Below are 22,468 nucleotides of genomic sequence, written 5' to 3'. Positions count from 1 at the left end.
TATAAATGGAATCATCATAAAGTATGTACTGTTTTCTTGGGGTGGGGTGCTGTGACCTGCTTCATTTCACATAATTGTTTTGAAATTCATCCATAATGTTGCATATATCAGTAGCTAATTCCATTTTATTGCTGAGCATTATTCCATTTTATGGCTATACTACAATTTATCTCTTTTGTCTATTGATGGATCTTTTGGTTGTTTCCAGTTTGGGGCTATTAAAAATAAATTCTGTCAACCTTTGTGGGTAAATTTTTGTGTGGAACAATGTCTTCATTTCTCCTGAGTAGATTCGTAGAAATGGAATAGCTGGGACGTATGGTAGGTATTTAACTTCTTAAGAAACTGCCAAACTGTCTTCCACAGTACTTGTACTATTTTATATTTCCTTCAGCAGTGTACAGTAGTTTTAGTTGTTCCACTTCCTTGTCAACACTTGTATGGTCAGTCTTATTCTTTTTAGCTACTTTAGTAGGTGCCTTATGATACTTCATTTTGGTTTTAATATATTTGCCTTATAGGTTTAGTTTATATAAAAAGATAATCCTTTATCAGTTCTGGAACATTATAAAAACATTATGAATAAATTTATTTTGGTTTGTAATCATACACATATCTGTATACATATTTTAAACCGTTTCATAGTGAATTTCATGACTTTTATCTGTCGGTTTTGAATATTGCTTATGACATTAGGAATTGCATGGCTACAAGCCTGAGATAATTCTGAGGATTTTTAGTTAATACATTAATATTTTGGAAAATATTTAGACTTCATAGCAGTTGTTGCTACCTTACTAACATAAGTGCATAAATTTAATAAATGCTATTTAATAAAATATATATTTTTAATAGAGGTTATGTTTAATTTTTAAAATAAAAAGTTTGTCTTTGGTGTTATCTTTTAGTGTTGCTGTTATCAACCATGATATTAGAAGGTTTTTTTGCCCCCTTTTGAAATTGGGCATATGAGTGATTTTAAGGTGATGCCTTTGTAATAAAGAGTTGGAAATAAATTTAGTGAGGAGAAAGATTGCCTGAAGGGATAATTTTCTAAGTTCAGTTGAAGAAGATGAGAGCTAGACAGCTAGTTTTTTATCTCACAGGCTGAGAGATACAGTCCATGCAGTTTGGACACTTTTTGTAATAATTGCATCTTGACAATTCTTTGTATATTCTGAATAAGAGTCCTTTATGGTGTGTTATTTGCACATAGTTCAGTTTAATGAAGTCGAATTTATGGATGATTTTTCCTTATATGGATTGCGCTTAAGTATCGTAGCTAAGAAATCTTGGCCTGACCTAGTGTCACAGATTTTCTTCTATGTTTCATAAAAATTTTTTATGGTTTTACAGTTAGATCTGTGATTGATGTAGGCCTTGTTTTTATATAGTGTGCAAGATAGTGAGTTGAAACTTATGCATATCGAGTTTTCCTGACACCATCTGTTGAAGACTGTTCTTTTTCCATTGTATTACCTTTACATCTATCAGTTTCTTGAGTATATTGTTACATTGATCTTTGTCAAAATTTCATTGTCTTGAGTACTTTATATTATAGTAAGTCTTAAAATCAAATTGTGAGAGTCCTCCAAAATTGTTTTTCTTAAATATTATTTTGCCTATTTTAGCTCCTTTTTCATATAAATTTTAAAAATCAGTTTGTTGATTGGTTTAAAAAAATATCAGTGGTGGTGGTCGTGCTGAATCTCTTGCTTGGGTTGAATATCTTAATATTAAATCTTCTGATTCATGAGCATGTTGTGTTTGTGTGTGTTTATCTTATCTATTCTATTCAGTTCTTCCTTGATTTTTTTTATCAGTATTTGATTTTCAGCATACAGATGTTGTACATACTTTGTAAGATTTATATCTTAAGTAGTTAATGTTTTCTGATGTTACCATAAATGGTACTATTCTTCTACATTTCAGCTCCCAACTGTTTATTGCTAATGTATAGAACTACATACAATAGATTTATATGTGCTGACCTCATGTCTTGTAACCTAATTAAAATTCACTTATTCTACCAACTTTTTGTTTAAATCTTTGGGATTTTCTAACGTGCATAAATTTAATAAATTCCTTTCTTCTTTTTGTGTTAATTGCACTGGCTCGGATCATCTAGTGTTATGTTGAATAAGTAGTGAGAGCAGACATCCTTACCTTGTTCACAGTTTAAGAAGGAAATCTTTCAGTATGATAGCTGTGAGTTTTTTGTTGATGCCCTTAATCAGTTTGAGAACGTTTCCTTGTTTCAATTTGTGAAGAGTTTGTGTTATGATTGGGCGTTAAAATTTGTGAAAGGTCTTTCTGCATCTATCCAGGTGATTATATTGTTTTTCTTGTTTAGTCTGTTCAAATGGTAATTGACATTAATTTTCAAATGTTAACCTGCCAAGTATTCCTGGAATAATAAACACTAGTTAGTTATGAAGTATAATTCTTTTTATACATCATTGAATATTCTTAACAGATGTTATTTTTTAATTTTAAAATTTATTTTAATAGTTATAGGACTGTTCTGTTCTTGATTTGGCAGATTCTTTTAAGGAATTTGTGTACTCATAAGTTTCCTTTTTAAAAAAATGTTTGCAAGTTCTATCATGATGTCTTTCTCATTTCCAATTTTGTAATTTGTGTCTTTCCTTTTTTTCCTTCGTTGGTCTAGCTCAGGGTTTGTCAAGCTTGGCAATATTGACATTTAGATCAACCACTTTATTGTTGTGGGCATCTGATATATGCTGTGCATTGTGGAATGTTTAGTAGCCTCCATGAACTCTAACCAGTAGAGATATAAGTAGCATCTTTCTAGATGTGACACTCAAAACTGTCTCTAGACATTGCCATATCCTTTGGGGGACACATATCATTCCCAGTAGAGAACCATTGGTCCAGCTCTAGAGTTTTCTCAAAATTTTTTTTGCCCTCAAAGATCTAGCGTTTACATTCAGTGGTTTGCTCTTAATGTTTCTTTTTTTCTGCTTGCTTTAATTTTAATTTTAATTTTTTTAATGTTTCTTAAGATAGAAGCTTAAATCACTGATTCGAGATCGTTTCCAATACAAGCACTTAATGCCATAAACTTCCCTCTAAGGCATTAGCTACCCCATAATCTTTAATTTGTATTTATTTTCATTCAGTTCAAAACATTTTTAGTTTCCCTTGTGATTTCCTCTTTGTCCTGTGGTTTATGTAGTAGTGTGTAGTTTTAATTTTCACGTACTTGTGGACTTTACAGATAACTTTCTGTTACTGATTTTCAGTTTATTTTCATTATGTTTAGAGAACATTCTTTGCATAATTTCAGTTATTTTAACTTTGTTAAGCTTGGTAGGTAGAGTGGTACATGTCTCCTATATCCTTACTATTACTTTTGTCTGCTTGTTCTATCAGTTACAAGAGTATTGAAATGTTCGACCACCTCTTGTGGATTTATCTGTTTCTCCTTTCAGTTCTGCCAGTCGTGCTTTATGCATTCTGAAGATCTGTTGTTAGTTGTCAGTATCCTAGAAGCTCCTTTCCCTTGGGCTCTTTTCCAGGCACCATCCCCGACCCCCGTACAGTGGTAACCCTTGTCCTGACTTGTAACAACCTAGATTAGTTTTGTTTGTTTTTGTATTTAATATAAACAGAGTCTTTCAGCATGTACTCTTGTTTCAGGCTTCATTTGTAAAACATAATTTGTGAGACGCATTGTTGGGTGTACTTAATTTATTTGCATTGCTATATTGTGTTTCTAAAATATTTTTTAAATGGAATATTTAAAATCTGCATACATAATGTAAATCTGCCTGGGTTTACTGAACCTTAATATTTTGTTGTCCCCTAACTCTCACATGATGTAACATGTTAAATATGTAATTGACAGCCTTCTTTGAGGTCTTTCAGATTTCCACTTTTTTTCTCTCTTCCTCCTGTTAACCATTTTCTTAAAATTGAGAGTTGTCCTTTCTGATAATGATTTTATACTTTTACTGTGTATATATCCCCACAGAAGTATCCGTATATATGTCCATACACATCATTTTATGTATAGTAGTTTCTCAGTTTTTAATCTTGACGCAAGTGATGTCATACTATATATGTTGTTATATGTTTTTGTGTGTCAGTCATTCAATATAAATTTTCAAGATTTACATCTTTTGTCTCATGTAGACTTAGTACCATCATTGTGGTAGTTATATCATGTGATCAATTTGTTCATTCTTCTACATAAGGACGTTTATGTTTTCTCTCAAAAATTTTGGTATTCCCAAATAGGCTTGGACATCTCTGCATGTGTCAGCCTTCCTCTAAGATAGTGATACTCAGATGTGAGCTTTGGTAATGTTTGATTTTCACAGTGACTGTAGCATTTTGAGTGTGAAGGTCAGATGTGCTACTTAGCTATTACTCATTTTTTTTTCTGTGTATTTTTACCCAGGATTACATGACTAGGAAGCAGTGAATCTGGCATTTGAATTCAGGTCTCTTTAATTCAGTGTCTTGCTCTTAGTTGAGATTCCAAATACAAACTTTTTGTATTTTCAATGAAATTATTTTCCTCTACGATGTGTCCTTTGCTTATAATGTGTGCTTTAGTGCTTTGTGAAAGTTCTCATGTATTAGCAAGCTTTCCAAAAGTCTCAGGCTATTTTCCAAATAAAATTCAGAGTTAGTTGGTGAAGTGGTTTGTATTCATAGTCATAAAAGAACATGTTTTATGTTACATAACCATTGAAAACACGTCTTTTCTTTTTAAAATCTTTTATCACTAAAATGTTTGAATAATACACTCAAATGTGTTACCATAATTTCTATAGCATTTTGTGAAGGTGTAATTAACCTAAACACTTTACATATTAATAATTTGAAAGAACTATGTTATTAAAAAACTCATGGATTTTCAGGAAAGGGGGATTTAGAATTAACTGTTAGTTTGTCATGTTTCTATTTCAATGGAGATTCAAGCTTACTGAAACTTTAATCACATGATTTTGGAGAGTCTAAGAAAGGTATAATAATTTATTCTGCATTTTTCTTCAGTATGACAAGAGTTAAAGGTTAAGCAAATATTTGTCAAGGAAGGAACAAGTACACCTTGTAAGATAACCCTGCACTTACAATCTGTATGACATAAAAGTTGCAGTTTGCTGTTATGAACCTTTACTGTTTAAAAAAAACCATATTCACCATTTTAGACATCTCATTCCCATTCAATCCATATGTCTAGTCATTTTTAAAGCTTCTTTTAACTGTCTATATATAAATTTATCTGAGCACACCTTTTCTATTCACTGAGACCGTAAGTTGACACCATTCATATTCAGTCATTTTTTTATTTTGCCTTTTTTGTTCACGAAAAGGCCGTATCACTCCATATCTTTCACCCAAATTTCTTTACTAAAGTGACCCAAAAAATAGTTTTGGGATTACTTTTGAAGTATTATCTTTGTATTCCAAAGCAGGCCCTTCTGAAACTGATGATGTTGATGACAAACTCCCCCTTTCGAAGTCTTTGCAAGGTATAACTTTTTCACTTCCATTTTCCCACATGCTGTTTTTATTTAATGTTTCTTTATATTGGACAGACTGTGTTTTAGTATTTATATCTGTTATTACTTTTCTAAATGGAAAAGGAAAAAGAAATGTATTGGCCTTTTTTAAAAAAAAAAACATAAATGAACTTCACAAGCAACAATTTTTCAAAACCAATTTTCCCTTTTGTGAATCTAGTAATGAATCTCGAAATGGGTACATGACACACTTTCATATTTAAGGTAAAGTACACATTTATACCTTATATCAGAATAGTCAGAAGTAAGGTGTTTATTGTATCGCTAGTAATGTAAATATTGATAAGGTCATGTTGATATTTAGCTTTTTGAAAGATTGTAAAATACCACTTATAAATCCCTACCTAAGTTTATTAATTGAATACCTTTTTGGGAAATTTTTGTATAGTACTCCCATACTTGGTGACATAGGCTGTTTGTGATGGCTTTTACTTCTGTCTATCCTGGCTTTGAGTGCATAAGATTTATTTTCTTTAGCTTTACTTTTAATATAAATGTAATTGCTTATTTCAGATATAAAAAAAGACGTAGAATCACAGTTTACATGCACTCTTGTAATATTGCGAAGGTGGAACAACCATCTTAAGTGTCCTTATTCTTTACCCAGTATTTCTGTTTTAAGTACTGGTCTCATCTCCATTATCTCTTGTTCCTTTAACTTCACACCTGTGTTTTCTTCGACATTAGAGTCAAATAACCTAATGCTCCATAAATTCTAATGTTAAAGTTTAAACAGAGGAGGGAACGGACTATGTACTGAGAAAGCATATTTAAAAAATTAAAGAATAATTCAGTGCTCTAGATTTATAGATTAACCTAGCGTTTTGAGCTTAGGTGAGTTTTTATTATATGAAGTAAGTGGAAATGAATCCCAAGGTAATTGATTATAATGCTAGACATTGAAAACCAAAAGTATTTGACCTTAGTATTGCATTTTAAATTCAAAGGTACTAGACACTGAATGACAGTTTTTTTTAACTGTAGTTAATGATATTTAAAAATAAAGATAAAATATATTTAAAACCTGTATCTGAGTGATGTACATTTAGTACAGTTTCTGAAATTAGTTTTCAGTGTATGACAAAATAGACTTGATTTTGCTTCTCCCCTTCCCCCCTGTGATTTATTCTTACTCTTAGGTAATATATTTATACACAAAGGCAGTGATTTTCAACCTTTTCCAGTAGCTCAGACGTTTAAGGTCAGATGATGAATATTTAGGGGCAGTTTGGGTACTTAATTTTAAGTGGCTCTCTAATGTTTTAGATTACTTCTTTCCTATTTATGAGTAAAGCTTCTGCTCTAGTAGGATGAGCCTGTTTACCTTGTGACTGCCTAACCTGATACATTGCTTTATGTTCCAGTTTTTAGAAGCAGGCAGATTATATTACCTGAATTAAATTGCTTTTCAGACTAAAGGTAGTATCTTAAATTTTAACTTAAAATTTCCTTTAAGTACAATTTTGAATAAATAATGGGGATTGAGTTTCCATAGCTTCCACCATAGTAAAACTGGAAAGCAGGAAACATTTCACGGCAAAACCTGAACTTGTTTATTTAAACTTAATAGAGTCTATGAGCAAAGAAAGAATTTGCTCTAATTTGTGTTTGTATGTGTGCGTCATTGACAGATGAGCATGGTACTTTGAAACAATCGTTCTGTTTCTCAGATTCTAACATCTATGAGTAATTATATGTTTAGTTACAGTAACTAACTTTAAATCCCCAAAACTACTTAGGTTCACTGTATATGTTTACATTTTAAAGTAATTTTTGCATTTTCAAGTGTTAAATATTTTCTGAATTAGCTCACATTGTCTGAATTAGCTGCTAAGGAGTTAAAGAGTCAGTTTGTATATGTTATGTTATATGTTTTAAATTATTTACATTGTTACCTAGTTTCTCTTCTTTCAATGTAATTTTTTATTGATTTATTATATGAGGTTTATTTTCCTTCTAGGAAGCCATCATTCTTCAGAGGGCAATGATGGAACAGAAATGGAAGTACCAGCAGAAGGTTAGAAATAAAGGGATTTTTATTTTGCTGTATTTGTATTATGCTTAAGTCTTAAGATATAATATACCTCTTTTACTGTACTGAATAATAAAGCATATGGGGATGAAAACTTAAACGGTAAGTAAAACTCTTCCTGATGCAAAATTCTCACCGTTTGTACTGGTCATTTTGTGCCATATTAAAATTTTTTAAAGAAAGAATGGCTTTAGTATTTTAGAATTACAATTATTACTGGCTCTGTTCATGTTTCATTTTTAAACATACTATTTAATGGTGCCATTTTTAAAAGTAAGGCAATGTATTCTACATAAGATTAATAAAGGAGAGATGTCCTCTCTACTTGTTTTTATACCTCCAACTACCCCATGAACTACTTTGCCTATTTAGCAGTTACCCTCTTTTGCTCTTAGGATTGAATGAATATTTAACTGTGGTACAGCTTTTTACTTATTGGAATCTTGAGTTAAACTGTTATGTAGAATGGCTTCCTATTTTTAAGTGGTTTATGTAGTTTCAAAAGAATTTTTTAGCTTGCTCCCAAAGAAAATGACTGGTAAGATAACTATCTTGTTTTAGAATTTTATTTCTCTCATAAACTGGTCATGTTGTACCTTATTTTTCTAGGATAAAATTGAAGTCTGTTTTGTAACTTTTTATTTTATTTGCTTTTTTATTTTTTAAAATCATTAATTTGATCTATTACCCTTTTTGGGTAGAGAGAGTTCTTAAGGTCCTTGGAATGTTGGCTAATCTTTTCAAATTCATTTTTAGAATTAGGGTTTCTAACTGGAATATGTTTCTTGCAGAAATATTGACATGCTCATTTTAAATAATATTTTACATTTCTTTTTTACATCTTTTCATAGAAGATAATGTGGATGAATTTTTTTTTTTTTTTTTAATGTTTTACTGTGTGAAGGTAATTAGATATTTCCTCTGTAACAAAATTCTCTGTTTTGGATAGGTGGTATTCACAACAACAAAATACCTATGTATAGACATATGGTACAGGGTTCATCAGGCAATGTGAATTACTTCATTTCACAGTTTATAATTCTGTAATTAGATATTAGGCTTTGAAGTATTTTGTTTTCGAGGATATTTTAATTGTCGTATTGCAAAGTTAATAGAGTTGAATCAAACCTGGGTTCTGGTCTTTATTCCTTTACTAACCAATGAACATGATCTTTGGCAAATCAATTAATCTCTCAACCTTTGCAAAATGAAAGAGAATTGATGAAGATACTTTCTAGCTGAACTTCTAGCACTAACATTCTGATGTACATTTGTTTTGTGTAGTAACACAAATATTAATAAAATTTTAATTTTTAAAAGTATCTTGCATATAAAGTTAGGGAATATAGTCCTATATGCATTTGCTGTAGTCATTGTCTTGATCTGAAGGCCCCATTGCAGAAAATTGTTTTATTTAACAATATGAACCACTCCTAGAATTTCTGAAAGCAGAGAAGAAATAGTAAAAAAAAAAAAAAAAAGGAAAAGGAAAAAAAGAAAAAAATCTTTGTTTTTATTCTAGCATTCGCTAGTTACAGCAGGAAAATAATTGTGACTTTATTATAATTTTATTCTCTAAAAATACAACTTTTTTTTAATCCATTATTACAGATAACTTGGTATTATTTAATAGTTTTCCAGAGTTTTTCTAATTTTTATTTTTTCTTATCCCTACTTATAATTAAAAGGGTCAGATATTTTAATAAATATGAGATGAATTAAGATGCCAGTAAAATTTTATAGTAGGCTGCTTTTGGAGTATCAGATCAATAAAATGTTGGAACATAAAGAAAGTGCTTTATAATGAATGTCATTTTAGAATTTTATTTTTTTCAAGATTCTACTCAACATGTCCCTTCAGAAACAAGTGAGGACCCCGAAGTTGAGGTGACTATTGAAGGTTAGTTATTGAAAAGCCTTGATTCCAAAAGTTTACTTCTGGTCATAAGAACACTTGTCACATTCACATTTCTAAGTATGCATTTCATTCATTCTTAAAGGAAACTTGTGATAAAAATTGAAGCATATATGTGTATGTGTGACCAAAGTAGCCCACTTCCCAGCAGCACACCCAGTGCTTTGGGAGATTTAGGCAACAGAAGTAAGCCATGAATGAGTGGTGGACCAAGCTATACTTCCTATCATTGGGAATCGAGAACAGAATGAAAACTATGACCAGATTGGATGCACATGAAACCATATTCTGTAACCTGTTACTGGGTTGTGATAGAAGAGACCTAATTAGTATCAGTATAACCCCTGATATCTACTTGAGTAAAGTGGAAGAGAAAGTGTTGATAGTTCAGTTTTTAAAGTGAGTTCCCTCCTAAAATGTTATTAGAAGCGAACGTATAATCTGTTCTTAAAAACTGTTTTTAAATCAGTAGCTACAGATATATTCTAAATTGATCTCTATAGCTAAAGTTGCTTCAGACCTATGTTTTTCATCAAAGATAGTGCATGAATGCAGATGAGCCAGTATGTCCTGAGCTATTTAAAAATTGAGCTAATATTAACAGTATCACATTTCATATTTAAAAATTAAATACATATTGATTTTTTCCTTTTAAAATAGTCTTATACTACTCTATAAAATTTCCCCTCAAAGTAATTCTTTATTAAGATAAAATATTGAAACAGCACAGCAAATTGTATATGTAAAGTTTTATTTCTCCCTGCCCTGCTCTAAAATCCCTATACTCAGTTTATTGTGTATATAATACATTTAAAAATACTTTGATGTATACATAATTAGTTTTATAAAAATATATAGATGCTTTCAGAATACATTATAATAAACATTTAAAATATACATATGTCACATTTCCTGTAGGTTTTTTTTCCATAACCACACATCTTGTTACTTGTTTGTTTTTTTTTTCTTCAATTGCTGCATAACCTTTCTTGATCTCTTTCTCTCTCTCGCTCTCTCTCTAATAATATATCTTCTACAGGTATCACTTGTATAGTGTTTGGCTACTTCTAACTATTCAAAATGTTTGTCTTCATTGCTTCTAAAATATAAGTTGATTGATAGCTTTTACCTAATAGAATTTTTCTCATACTTCCAACTAGTATCTCTAATATATATATTTTATCAATATAATTTTACTAACCTAAAAGCAGTTTTGAATTGTTTATAGTCTAGCATTATATAATTGAATTTAATTGGTTTTATTTAGAAATCTCATCAGAGAAGAAAATATTAAGAGCGTATAAATATTATAAACACTCAGAACTTTGTCTTTTCTATACAGATAGAAAAAAATAGATGATTATTAATAATTAGGACAAAATTTTTATTTTTACTTTTTTTCTTTTTTAGAGGAGGCAACCCTTGGTTGACCTCACAGATTGCAAGGACCTGTTAGCTTACGGTTCCTTATTTTTTTATTTTTTATGCCTACGACACCTGGTCTTCCTAGGTGGTCTCCCATCCAAGTACTAACCAGGCCCAACCCTGCTTAGCTTCCGAGATCAGACAAGACAAAGTTTTTAAATAGGAAAAATAACCAAGTCAATTTTATCATATCTTAAAAGTAGATAAAGACAGTATTAAAATTGTTTAAATACATGCTTTTATAATATAAGATCTTTAAAACGATGTTAATGATAATCACAAAATAGATGGCTCGTGAACCTGAAACGTCAGTTGTTTTGATTTTAACTATTTGGATGGAGTGAGAAATCTTATTTTCTTATACTAAGACATACTACAAGAAGCTTGATTTATCATCCAAATTTGTCAACAAGTAGGAGAATTTTGCTATATAAGTAGCTTATTTATGTTTAGAAGACCAGGGAAATACTAGATCTGTGTAGAGTAGTTAATTTTCCATGGTATATATATGTTCATGAACAAACTATATAATAGAGTTAATTAAATTGCTAATCATTTTTTATCTATATGTTAAGGAGGGTAAAGTTTAAGTATGATATTAATAAGGAAGATCAAATGAGAACTTATGCATTTGTTTGATAAGGATATAATTTATTTTTTCTGGAAAGGTAATTGCAGAATGGTAGGTAGAAACTAGTTAAATATAGTAAGAAAATTAAGTTTTGGTATAGCCTCATAATGATAAAAATGATACAGAAAAGAATGATACAGGCACTGAAATAATGATTTTTTTTTTAATGTAAGTCATCCAAAAAAAGACCTCTATTGTAATATGTTTAGTGGATAAAAAGAAATTCTCTTTCACGAACAAGTCAAGGTTTTAAAAGGAAAATTGTATTTAGAAAATGTTAATTTTGTTTAAGAAAATACTAGAATATAAATGAAGATAATATTCATGTGGATGACTTTTATTTTCTCCATTTGTATCTTTCTGTTTCCCAAATAGCTTATAGAAAAGATTAAAAAAAAAAAAAAAAACTTTGTCATCGAGTAAGTTTGTCAGATTTCTTGCAGTACTTCAACTTTGATATCTTTATTTGAAATTAAGTGGAGTTATGAAGGGGCTAATTGACACTGATACAAATGCATTATCTCTGAAGCATAACATTCACCCATTGCCAGCAGTGTGCTCTTTCATTTGTGGTGATTCACTTGTACGTGAAGTTAGTAGTACACATTCATAACTTATGTGACAGGTTTGAGAAATAGCCCTTGGAATAATGGGACCACGCAGTCCTTGATTTCGTAAATATCACAACTACATTTTGGGGTAAAATGAAACTGCTGTCATGACTTTGATATGTGCATATCTTTGATAAGTGCAGAGAACATCTTACCTCAAAAATTGAGGTCTAGTTGTCATGGCAGGCTAGTAATGGGTAGTTTTTTGCTTTAAAAGAGGTTTCCTTGTCACGTGGTTCTCTTCTAGGGCATTGTTTCCCAAACCTGAGACATTCACATATGTTCATTCTGCTGTGGCCTAACCTTACTCTGTTCATCACTTTTTTCTTTAAATTAATTATTTAAATAAATTCATTTAAAAATTAATTTACATCTTCCAAAGTAAAACTATCCTTGAAATTTAAAATTTTATTTCTTTCTCGTATAAATTGAAAAATATACATAAATATTTCAACATAGGAATTCAGTTCTACATATAATTGGTTTACATTGGACTGTAATTTGGATAATACTGTTTCAGAGCTTCAGTAGTTGGATTATGTCATCCTCTGGTGGTATCCTTTTTTGTGAAATTCATGCTTAGGTCCTTGATAAATATTTGGTTGCTGCATATAATTAAGGACTATTCAAATATCCATTTAATCATTTCACAAATACCAAACACTTTGTATGTGCTGGGGACTGTATTACGTGCCAGAGATTTAGGAATAAACAAGATAGATAAGTCCATTGGCGGGTTTTGAACAAAGGAGGGCCAGGTTCTGTACTTCACTTTGAAGAAACAAAGCTGCTGTGTTGCAAAAGACAGCAGATCATAGTAGAAGCAAGAATCTAGTTTAGAAGGCTATTGCAGTTATCTAGAACAGAGAACATAGTGCTTTAGAACAGGATGGTGGTAGTTGACATAAGTCGAATTCTGGGTCGAGTTCTGAAGAATAGGGCCAATAGGTTTTGCTGTTTGTCATTGTTTAAGTACAGTGCTTATTTTATAAATGTTATTGGAGAGTTCATAGAATCTATGTAATTGGGTAGGTTACCATTTGAAGATTCTGTGCTTTGAAGAGTCACTTAATGACCATTCAATTACTTATGTAAAAATTGGAGTTTTAGAGGAATCATAACCTGGACCCATGGGTGGAAAATGCCATTTATTAATTTGAAATGTGTAGAGTAATTAATGGCTCTGAGTAATTTTAAAAGAGATACAGCGCCTGGTTTATTTTGATTTGTGTTTAATTTTGAATAGTGTCAGATTGTTTAGGTGTTATTCTACTGTGAACGTTACTGTGTTCATTAAATTTTCTTCTTTAAATTGATAAAAAATCATTACCAATTTGGTCATGTTGAAATTAAGAGTATCAAAAAATTTGTTTCGTATTCTATTAATGCATTCACCATTGAGAATGCAGTGATAAAATTTTAGCTCTCAAGTTTGTATTATCTATAGGCATATTTGTAAATATGATGTTAAAAGGAAAATGGTCTTTTTCTGAATGCAAATTTTAAGTTGTTGCCCTTTTTGAGGTGTGGGAGCTACTTTTGTTAGTACTGATACAATAACTTACATATTCCCGAATAATAGCTTTTGCATGTTAAAATATTTTGAAATTCATTTTATAGGCTTTTGGTTTTGATGCTGTAAACATTTTTAGTTTGTGCTTGATTTTGAAGTATCTTGAAATATGTAGTTTTTTATAACATTGAAACACCATACCATGATAATTAGAAAACAGTGCTATCTGCTGGACTCGATTATTAGAGGTAAACTCTTAGAGCTTTACTTAATATTTTCTGCTAAAGAGAAATAATCTTGATCTTTGTGAAAAGGATTTTGAGGTCAAAAGTAACATTTTCTCATAGTTTCTCAATACCAAGGAGTTTTTATCAGCAGAGTGGAGAAAAATGGAAGGTGTGGCTAAGTTCATAGCTACTCTTATGATTTAATTCCCTGTTTCAACTACGATTTAAATGGGTTACTCTTTTCAATAGAACTTGTGGTGTGATACTTTATCAGAAATAATTAAATTCATCTCTTTGTATTTGTTCACATTTAATAGATTGAACGTCATTACTTATCACTTGAATGTGACATCACTTTTTAATATTTTATAATCTATGTTAAATTGTTGTTTTGTTAAAAATTTACCCCCATATTTGTCTGTTTTCTGTTTATGGTCAGTGAGTTTACTTTTATAAAATATATTTATACTATTAAGTCCTTTGTGTTCTAAAATAGGTTAGACTGATTTAAGAAGTGAGGTCTTCACACTAAAGAAAAGCGCTCTTGGCATTTTACCTAGGCCTCAAATTCAGTTTAGATTATAACTGAGATTTTCATCATGTAGCTATATTTCCTTTTTCATTTTATACTCTTTCAATTTTTATTTTATACAATTCACTTTAACAACCAGTTTAAATGATGATCTTTAGATATATTTAGGTGACAGTAGCCTTTAGGGAAAATAATTTTGTTTGAAATGTTATTGTTTAATGTTTGGGAAGAAATATTAATATTAAGCATTTAAAATGCTTTGGTAATAGTCATAGGTGAAACTAGTTTATTTCATTTTACCCATTAGAAACTAGCATAAAAATACTTTTAGGCTTCTATAAACGGAAGTTGGAAAGTAGAGGGTTTTCTTTTGAGCGTATTTTCAGAATTGAAGGCTAAACATATTAATGATACCTAATATGTTTTCCAGAATGTATCTACTTAGGTTTAACTCTAATATTAAATTTAGTAATCTATTATAGGTCTTCTGAGCATTTTTAATCCTTGTACTAATTTAATAGTTATAAAGCCTAGGTGACATAGTCAAGTTTTATTTTACTGGTAGTTTGTCATTTTTAAGTAGTTTTCCACCGTAGATTTTCCCCCCTGAATATGAACATGGATTTTTACAGTGGCATCCAACACATGAAAGTTTTATAGTGTCGTAAGTTGTTTGTATGATGTCGTTTTTCTAAAATAGTGTCCCCTAAATTAGCATTTTTGTCTTTCCCAATGTATAATTGTGTCCTGACGTGGCTTTATGTGGTATTGGTGTTATTGGTACCGTCTTTGTCTATTGGTTGGAATAGTCAATCAGTAAATGATTTCAGGTTACCAAAATATCTGTTGGCATTATAAAAAGAACCCAAAGTCAGTGCACCAGGGCAACTATGTCTGTGTTTTCTGATGCTATGATAGCAAAGAAATATAAGTATTTTAGGCTGCATTCAGGTTTTTTTCTTGATTGACATACAAAGTATATAAAAGTTATCCATTTCTGTCCCAGGGAACATTGTATATATAATATACTGACTTTGGATTCCTTGTTATCTGTTTGAGAGTTAAACTATTAGTTTAGGGAAAGAGTTATGCCCTTAATCTAATCTTAACTGCACTAACTAGTAATGTAACATGGTTAAGTCACATAACATTCTCTGAGCCTGTTTCTTTAGCTATAAAATGAGAATGAAAATAATACTGATCTGAAAAGGTAACTTGTATTTTAATGTTATCTTTTTGTTATTGCTGTGTCTTTAATAGTAATTTTGTTCTCTACCTCATATTTTTAAGTACAGACATCTTTAAATGATATTTTCAATAATTTACACATGGTGTTTGAGCAGACGTCTTAGTAGTGTGCCACTTGACATTTTCAGGGAGTATAAGTGATAATCTTATTTGAGCCAAATGTCCTTAATTTTAGCATTAGATATATGAAAGTATAGCAGATTTGAATTGCAGACATATCCATGAAGAGATTAGCATGAACTCTTACTACAGATGTCTTGAGAAGTCTGTATTCTGTGCTTAAATATCTGATTGCCTGTTTCTACATAGGTTTTTGTATTGACTGAATCAACATTACCTGTTTCACAAATATTGCAGATCTATTTTTTTAATTCTGTAAATTCCATGTTTGTAAAAAGTGTTTGGCATTCAGTTATCCAACCTTCCTTGCTTATGTATGCTTGGATTTTATATAAGCTTAAATTTTTTTTTGTCATTCAAGCTACATATTCGCATATATTTATGTAGTTGTCTCCATTAAAACCTTTTTCTTGAAAGACTTAAATTAGACTATAATTCTATGCAGCCATCTCAGGAGTTATGGGAGGAGAGGAGGAAATTTATGACTTCATTCAAGTTAAATGAAGTAAAAAAAAAAAAAAGTGAAATAAGACAGGGAAAATGAGGAATATCCACTTGAGCATACCCCAAAATAGTAGGAAAACTATGCCGAAAATGACTACAGAAATGATTGATATTCCAAACAATTTTAAAGCCCCCGCATTTTTTAAATATTGAGAACTTAACAGGTGGTGGCTATAACTTATTTAGTTTGTTCCTCCAGTGATGACAGTTTTCTTTTTCAAGATGATGATTATTCTCCACCTACTAAGAGACCAAAGAGCAATGAGCCACCCCAGCCACCAGTCACAGAACCCGCCAATGCCGGAAAACGGAAAGTGAGAGAGTTCAACTTTGGTGAGTTCTTGACTAAATGCAGGCCTTTTTTGATTCTGAACTCTTTATGTTACTGATAAAAGTTACATCATTCTTTAAAGGGATGCTTTAAAATGTATTATTGCTTTATATTCTAATCTGAGGGAAGTAACTTTACAGACATAGTTTAAACATAGTTTGGGTTTACCAGAGCAAAAGACATTGTATTATTAATTATAATTAGTAGACTTTAAATCAGTGTTAATGACTTGGTAATTCAGTTATTTTTCTTAGCTTTAAAACCTTTATTTAAGATAAATTTCGTATCTTGATTTTTCTTTTTCTGTGTAACGGCCATCAGTTAATCTAACCAAATCCAGAGGATGATGTAGTCTTTTGAGGGGACTAAATATTAATGATAAATTGTGTTTGTGATCTTTATTATGAATAGATAGAACATTTAACATATTTTTTAAAATAACACTTTAATATTTTAATTTGTCATTGTCACAGACTGGATATAAATTGGATTTATATAGCAAGTTTACATAAATTCTTCAACACTTGATTATAAGTTGCAACTATGTATAAAGTCTTATTTCTGTATAACTTAAACATATTTTAGAAATTTTCCTGAATGATCTTAGAGATTCCTTCTTTTTTTGCCTCTGTATTTTTTTTTTTTTGGTGGGGGGGGCAATATTGAAAATAATCATTTATTGTCAGAGCACCAGTGATCTGAGAAGGCAGCAGATTAACACCTTCAAAACTACTTTGCCTTCTCAGTCTATTTTAGGGTATTTAAGGGAAAATCTGGGCATTACTCACTCCAGGGGCTACCGGAGAGTTCTGGGGCGGTCTGTTGTACTTCACGGAGCCATTCCTCTGGCAGCGTGGTCCTCTGGAGGCATTAGCAACCCAGGAACAAAGATGAGAGTAGTCTGGAAAGAATGCAAAAACTCAAAGGTGCCCCTCTGTAGATTTGGAGATCTTTCTCTGAGTAGTTCTCATCTTCCCATCAGCTCTACAGATTCTAGTTGTCTAATTCTCCAGTCCACATAAGAACTGTCCAAACCTGTAAAGAATTTTTACGAGTTTATTTGAGCCAAATTTATAACATGTTTGGGAGCAAGATCTCAAATGCTCCCTTTTTGCCTCCATTTTGTAGTGCTCTATCATACTGGACTTTCCTGCCCTCCCGCTTTTCAGAAATTACAGGACTAAAAGTGGTATGAAGTTTTTCAAAAATAAATTTTAAAACATCCCCTGTAATCTCATATTGAACCAATTCTAAGAACCACTAAAAATGACAAAGGTCTCAGGAAAGCAGTAAAATTATATAGATGGAGATAGATTATTAAAAATTAAGATATATTGTGTGGAAAATAAGTCATTAGATATTGGATCATCTTAAAAACTTATTAGTGCCCCAAACAGGGATTTATTATTGAGATTTAACTTCTCTCAATTTTCAGAGAAATGGAATGCTCGAATTACTGATCTGCGTAAACAAGTCGAAGAGTTGTTTGAAAGAAAATATGGTAAGTCTAAACTCAAAAATTCTTGTAATATTTTGTTCATAAGCTTTTCAACAATGGAATTCCTTTACATTTAATGCGAACAAGTTCAGTTCTGCCAGTGAATTGTACCTTACTTACATATTTATGATGTGAAAGGTCCTTGGATAATATCTGTCCAAATATTAGAAACTTTGTTTCTAGATTACTACAAAGCTTAGGAAATGTTTTTTTGTTGTTGTTTAAGTATCAATTAGCATTTCTTTTAAACTTTCAGCATGTATATTTGAGAGTTTATTTATATATTTGTCGCAAAATCCTAGATCTTGGAGATTTAATGAACATTACTTTCTTAAATAATAGTCTTTCTTAATGTGTTATATTAAATCTAGATGCATTTAGGTACTCTTGTTTTCTCATGATATATAACTGAGTTTAAGTTAAATATCAAATTCTTTCCCTTTTATTTCACTGTTCTTTATATAGTGATCAAAGAAATAAGCAATTCGTTATCACCTGATGGTCACCTAAAAATAGCAGTCATTTAATAATATCATCTGTTTTGTTGGGGGAAGAGGATTGTTATTTGGACGATTTTTTGCAATCAACTGTAAAATTCTATAATATACCAAATTTTAACTTGGAAATATAATTTCTCTATTGCTGTCCTGCATCACTGAATTTTTCTAAGTGAAGTTTTTAAATGATAAACTATGCTGGCATTATTTACTTTAATAAACTTAACATGAACATTTCTCTCTTTATCATAGATATCCTATCCCTTAACAAAGATTTAGAATTAGGGTAAATTTAATGAGTTCAATAACTTTTCCTAAATATTTTCAGTTATTTCCTTAAGTTTTTTTTTTTTAGTATTTATCCTACTTTTCAATAGTCAGAGCCTTTTGCTAGTGATCTTAACTGGTCCATTTCGAAGCAGAAACTCATAACATATTCTACATGGAAAGCACTATAACACGGTCAATGGTGATTGCCTTAAGGGAAGCTATTTTCATTGTTATATGTGAATATGATTTTCAGATGTATTATATTAACAAAAGATGTTAAATCTAATTCATTAATGTATAATATAGTACACTTGAAACTTTAGTACAGATATTAATGTTTAGCAAATAGACTTTTACATAAAATACCAGCAAAAAGTGGAGCTGTTCTGATGGCAATTCCTAAGGGAGAAAGGGTTGAGGGGAGTCTGTAGGAGTCATTTTTGCTTTGGGACCTTTTTGGCAGTGTTCGTTGTACCTCTGCTGTTCTTTCCTTTTACTGGAAAGCATTTTTGGTAACTGTGTGTGAATTAAATGAACTAGAAGCCTTTGAAAAGAATAGTGGTATTTGTCTGCAGTCATAGAGAATTTGGCATTGCTTTACTTGGTGTCAAAAGGCTTTACTTGTGAAATTATTACTACAAACTATAAATATTCCCATGTTGTAATTGAACACAACTGATGCTTTTTAATACCTTTTAATAATGAAAATTGCCACACAAAAACAAAAGAATACAAAAACCCTCAAAGTATCTATCACCCAAGTTCAACTTTAACATTTTACAATATTTCCTTTCTTCTCTTGTCCCATCTCTTTTTGATGCAAGAATATTTAAAAATTCTGATGTGATGGTATTTTACCCCTCAGAAATCTGTATTTCAGTTGGGGAATTGGGTAAAAAGAAGGCATTGTCTTAATCTCAGTTTCATTATCACATCTAAAAACATTATATTTAATAGCCAGTGATATTTGAATGTCCCTTATTGTTTAGGAAAACTACCCTATATAGTTTAATAAAATCAGTATCTACTCATTATAGTTGATTTCTTTTGTTAAACTAAAATGTAGTTGACATACATTATTATATTAGTTTCAGGTATGCAGTATATAATGACTTGACATTTATACCTTAAGAAGTGATCACCATGATCATACAAAGTCATTACAGTATTATCAACTATATTTGATTCTAACATTCCCTATGCTTTTAAATTTTTGCAATTGTTGCATTATTTTACTTTAGGGGAGATAAATCTTATCAGAATTTTTATAGTTAAATCTTCTGTTTGTTATTTTTTTAAAAATATCCTTTTTACACTAACATTTTAAATGTTTTAAAAATACTGCCTCTCTCATTACATATTGTATGTATTAGCTGATATTAACTGGTATATTTTTTCTGGGTTCATTCGTGATTTAGATTTCAGTAGAAAGTCTGACTACATATGTACATTACCTCACAATCATATGTTAGTTCATTGTGGATTTGGTTAAATTGAGCAGTAACATCTTTGGTGTTTCCTTTTAGTTCTTTCGTACTATTTTTCTCTGATTCAATTATAATTAACAGAAGCAGTTATAAAAATTACGAATATTAAGAGCAATATATATTCAACTATTATTCTTTTCTGCAAATTGTGCTTAGTCCTTGTCATGTAATGATGTTTGTTCTTCTGTTTTTACCCTTAAAGCTCAAGCTATAAAAGCCAAAGGTCCTGTGACGATCCCATACCCTCTTTTCCAGTCACATGTTGAAGATCTATATGTGGAAGGACTTCCAGAAGGAATTCCTTTTAGAAGGCCATCTACTTATGGAATTCCTCGCCTTGAGAGAATATTACTTGCAAAGGAAAGGATTCGTTTTGTGATTAAAAAGTAAGACTCTTAGATTCTTTTCTTTGTTCTTGATTAGTACATCTTTTCATATTGTTGACAAATATTTATTAACTACCAGGGCTATATTTCAATTAAGTTTAAATTATTATACGTCATCTTATTTTTTACTTCTCCATGTATCTGTGTATAAGTTTTTGTTGGTCATGGCAGAGTTGGCTTTTGGAACATGAACTCCTGCTCATGCTTGATTGCCATACAACCATCATTTTCTTTTCTAATTTTCTGACAAGCATGCTAAAGAAAATAAGTAATACGATGTCAGTGTCTTATTTTTAGGTCTGAATTTTTTAAAGCATATGTGGAAATATATGTAAATTGTAAAAAATAAATGAACAATAGAAGTAAGAATGGGAAGAAACTAAGATAGCAGGAATGCTGTTCTTTAGCATTGACGTAAAGAGTGTAGCAAGGATAGTTTAAAAGAAAGTGCAGCAATTGGAATTGGAAGTGTAAATGCTTCCATTTAAAAATGGCAGCCACATTTTCTGTTCTCTTAGATTCTATTAAGATTATAATAAAAGGTTTAAAAAACTAAGAAGGTATTTATCAACAGATTTAGCAATGCAAATATGTGGAAATTTCCTATTACTTTACATCCATGGAACAAGAACTAGAATATTTATAAAAAGAAATAATTGGAAATTATTTCTTCAAATGATAAAATATAATTACTAAACTAAAAATTTTAACGATAGGACTAGAGAGTTGTTAGTCTTATAAATTGTAAAGAAGATTGTATATATGAAAGATGAGAAAGAATATTGAGTCTTCATCTAGTGATATTTGACTTAAAGTAGAAAGGGGAGAGCATCAAAAATGAACTACTTCATAAAGTTTCAGTGCCCTGAGGATAGGGGGAAAAAATCATTAGACTCTAGAGAGTAAAATCAGGTCATCCATAAAGAATGAAAATCACACTGATGATAAACCTGCTTTGAGCATTAATGGATGATGTAACACTATTAAGCAATTCTTTCCACGTTCTAGGTGGAAATGATTTCAACTTTAGATTCTCTAGCCAGTCAGACTTGCCAAACATGTATGAAAGCACATAGAGATTTTCTGACTTGAAAAAGGAAAGGTAGCAGTTAAGATGTCTCCAGAAGTGAGTAACAAAAACCCTTATTCAAGTTAGCTTTATAAGGTAAGATGCTTCTCTCTCCTCGCAAGGAAGTCAAAGATAGGATGGTTAAAATGTGGCACATGGGGCTTTGCTCATTTTTCTTTCCTTTTGCTGATAGTTTTCTTAGACTGGTCTTGAGTTGGATACAATAGTTTTAGGCCTCACAGCCAGACACATCTATGAAGGAGAGACACAGTAGCTTCCTGTGTTTTTTTTGAGAGCAAGTCAACCTTGGAACATAGCTGTAATTCTCCAGTTAGAATTGTATCAAGTGCTTTTTCCTCAACTGGGCATGGGAAAGATAACATGATGGGTTTAGACTAAGCAATATTCATCCCCCAGGGAGTGGGGATGGTTCACTTCTTTCGAAATACATGGCTTTCATGTTAAGTCCTTCTATTGGTGAGGTGTTTTGTTTGTTTGTTTGTTTGTTTTTTGAGTCATGTGCATATTACAACTGATACAGTTTTTTTTTTTCTAACATCTTTAAGCTATAAACAAAGTGAATACATTAGTAGGATAATAGTCACATCATTTGG

The 22,468-nt window shown here is 30.8% G+C and overlaps 1 protein-coding gene across 1 annotated transcript in view; it reads left to right on the top strand.

Moving 5' to 3' along the window:
- GTF2I (general transcription factor IIi) overlaps positions 1-22,468 on the top strand; it is a 94,270-nt gene that overhangs the window by 42,737 nt on the left and 29,065 nt on the right. Inside the window, exons 10-15 of the mRNA XM_023537491.1 lie at positions 5,392-5,507; positions 7,519-7,575; positions 9,428-9,490; positions 16,539-16,649; positions 18,083-18,148; positions 20,602-20,785. Coding sequence (XP_023393259.1) covers positions 5,392-5,507; positions 7,519-7,575; positions 9,428-9,490; positions 16,539-16,649; positions 18,083-18,148; positions 20,602-20,785 — 597 coding nt within the window. The remainder of the gene's footprint in view (positions 1-5,391; positions 5,508-7,518; positions 7,576-9,427; positions 9,491-16,538; positions 16,650-18,082; positions 18,149-20,601; positions 20,786-22,468) is intronic.

This window comes from Pteropus vampyrus, unplaced genomic scaffold, assembly GCF_000151845.1.
Source record: "Pteropus vampyrus isolate Shadow unplaced genomic scaffold, Pvam_2.0 Scaffold193, whole genome shotgun sequence".
In the NCBI taxonomy this organism is placed as follows: domain Eukaryota; kingdom Metazoa; phylum Chordata; class Mammalia; order Chiroptera; family Pteropodidae; genus Pteropus; species Pteropus vampyrus.
This window is presented reverse-complemented; position numbering and strand designations above follow the sequence as displayed.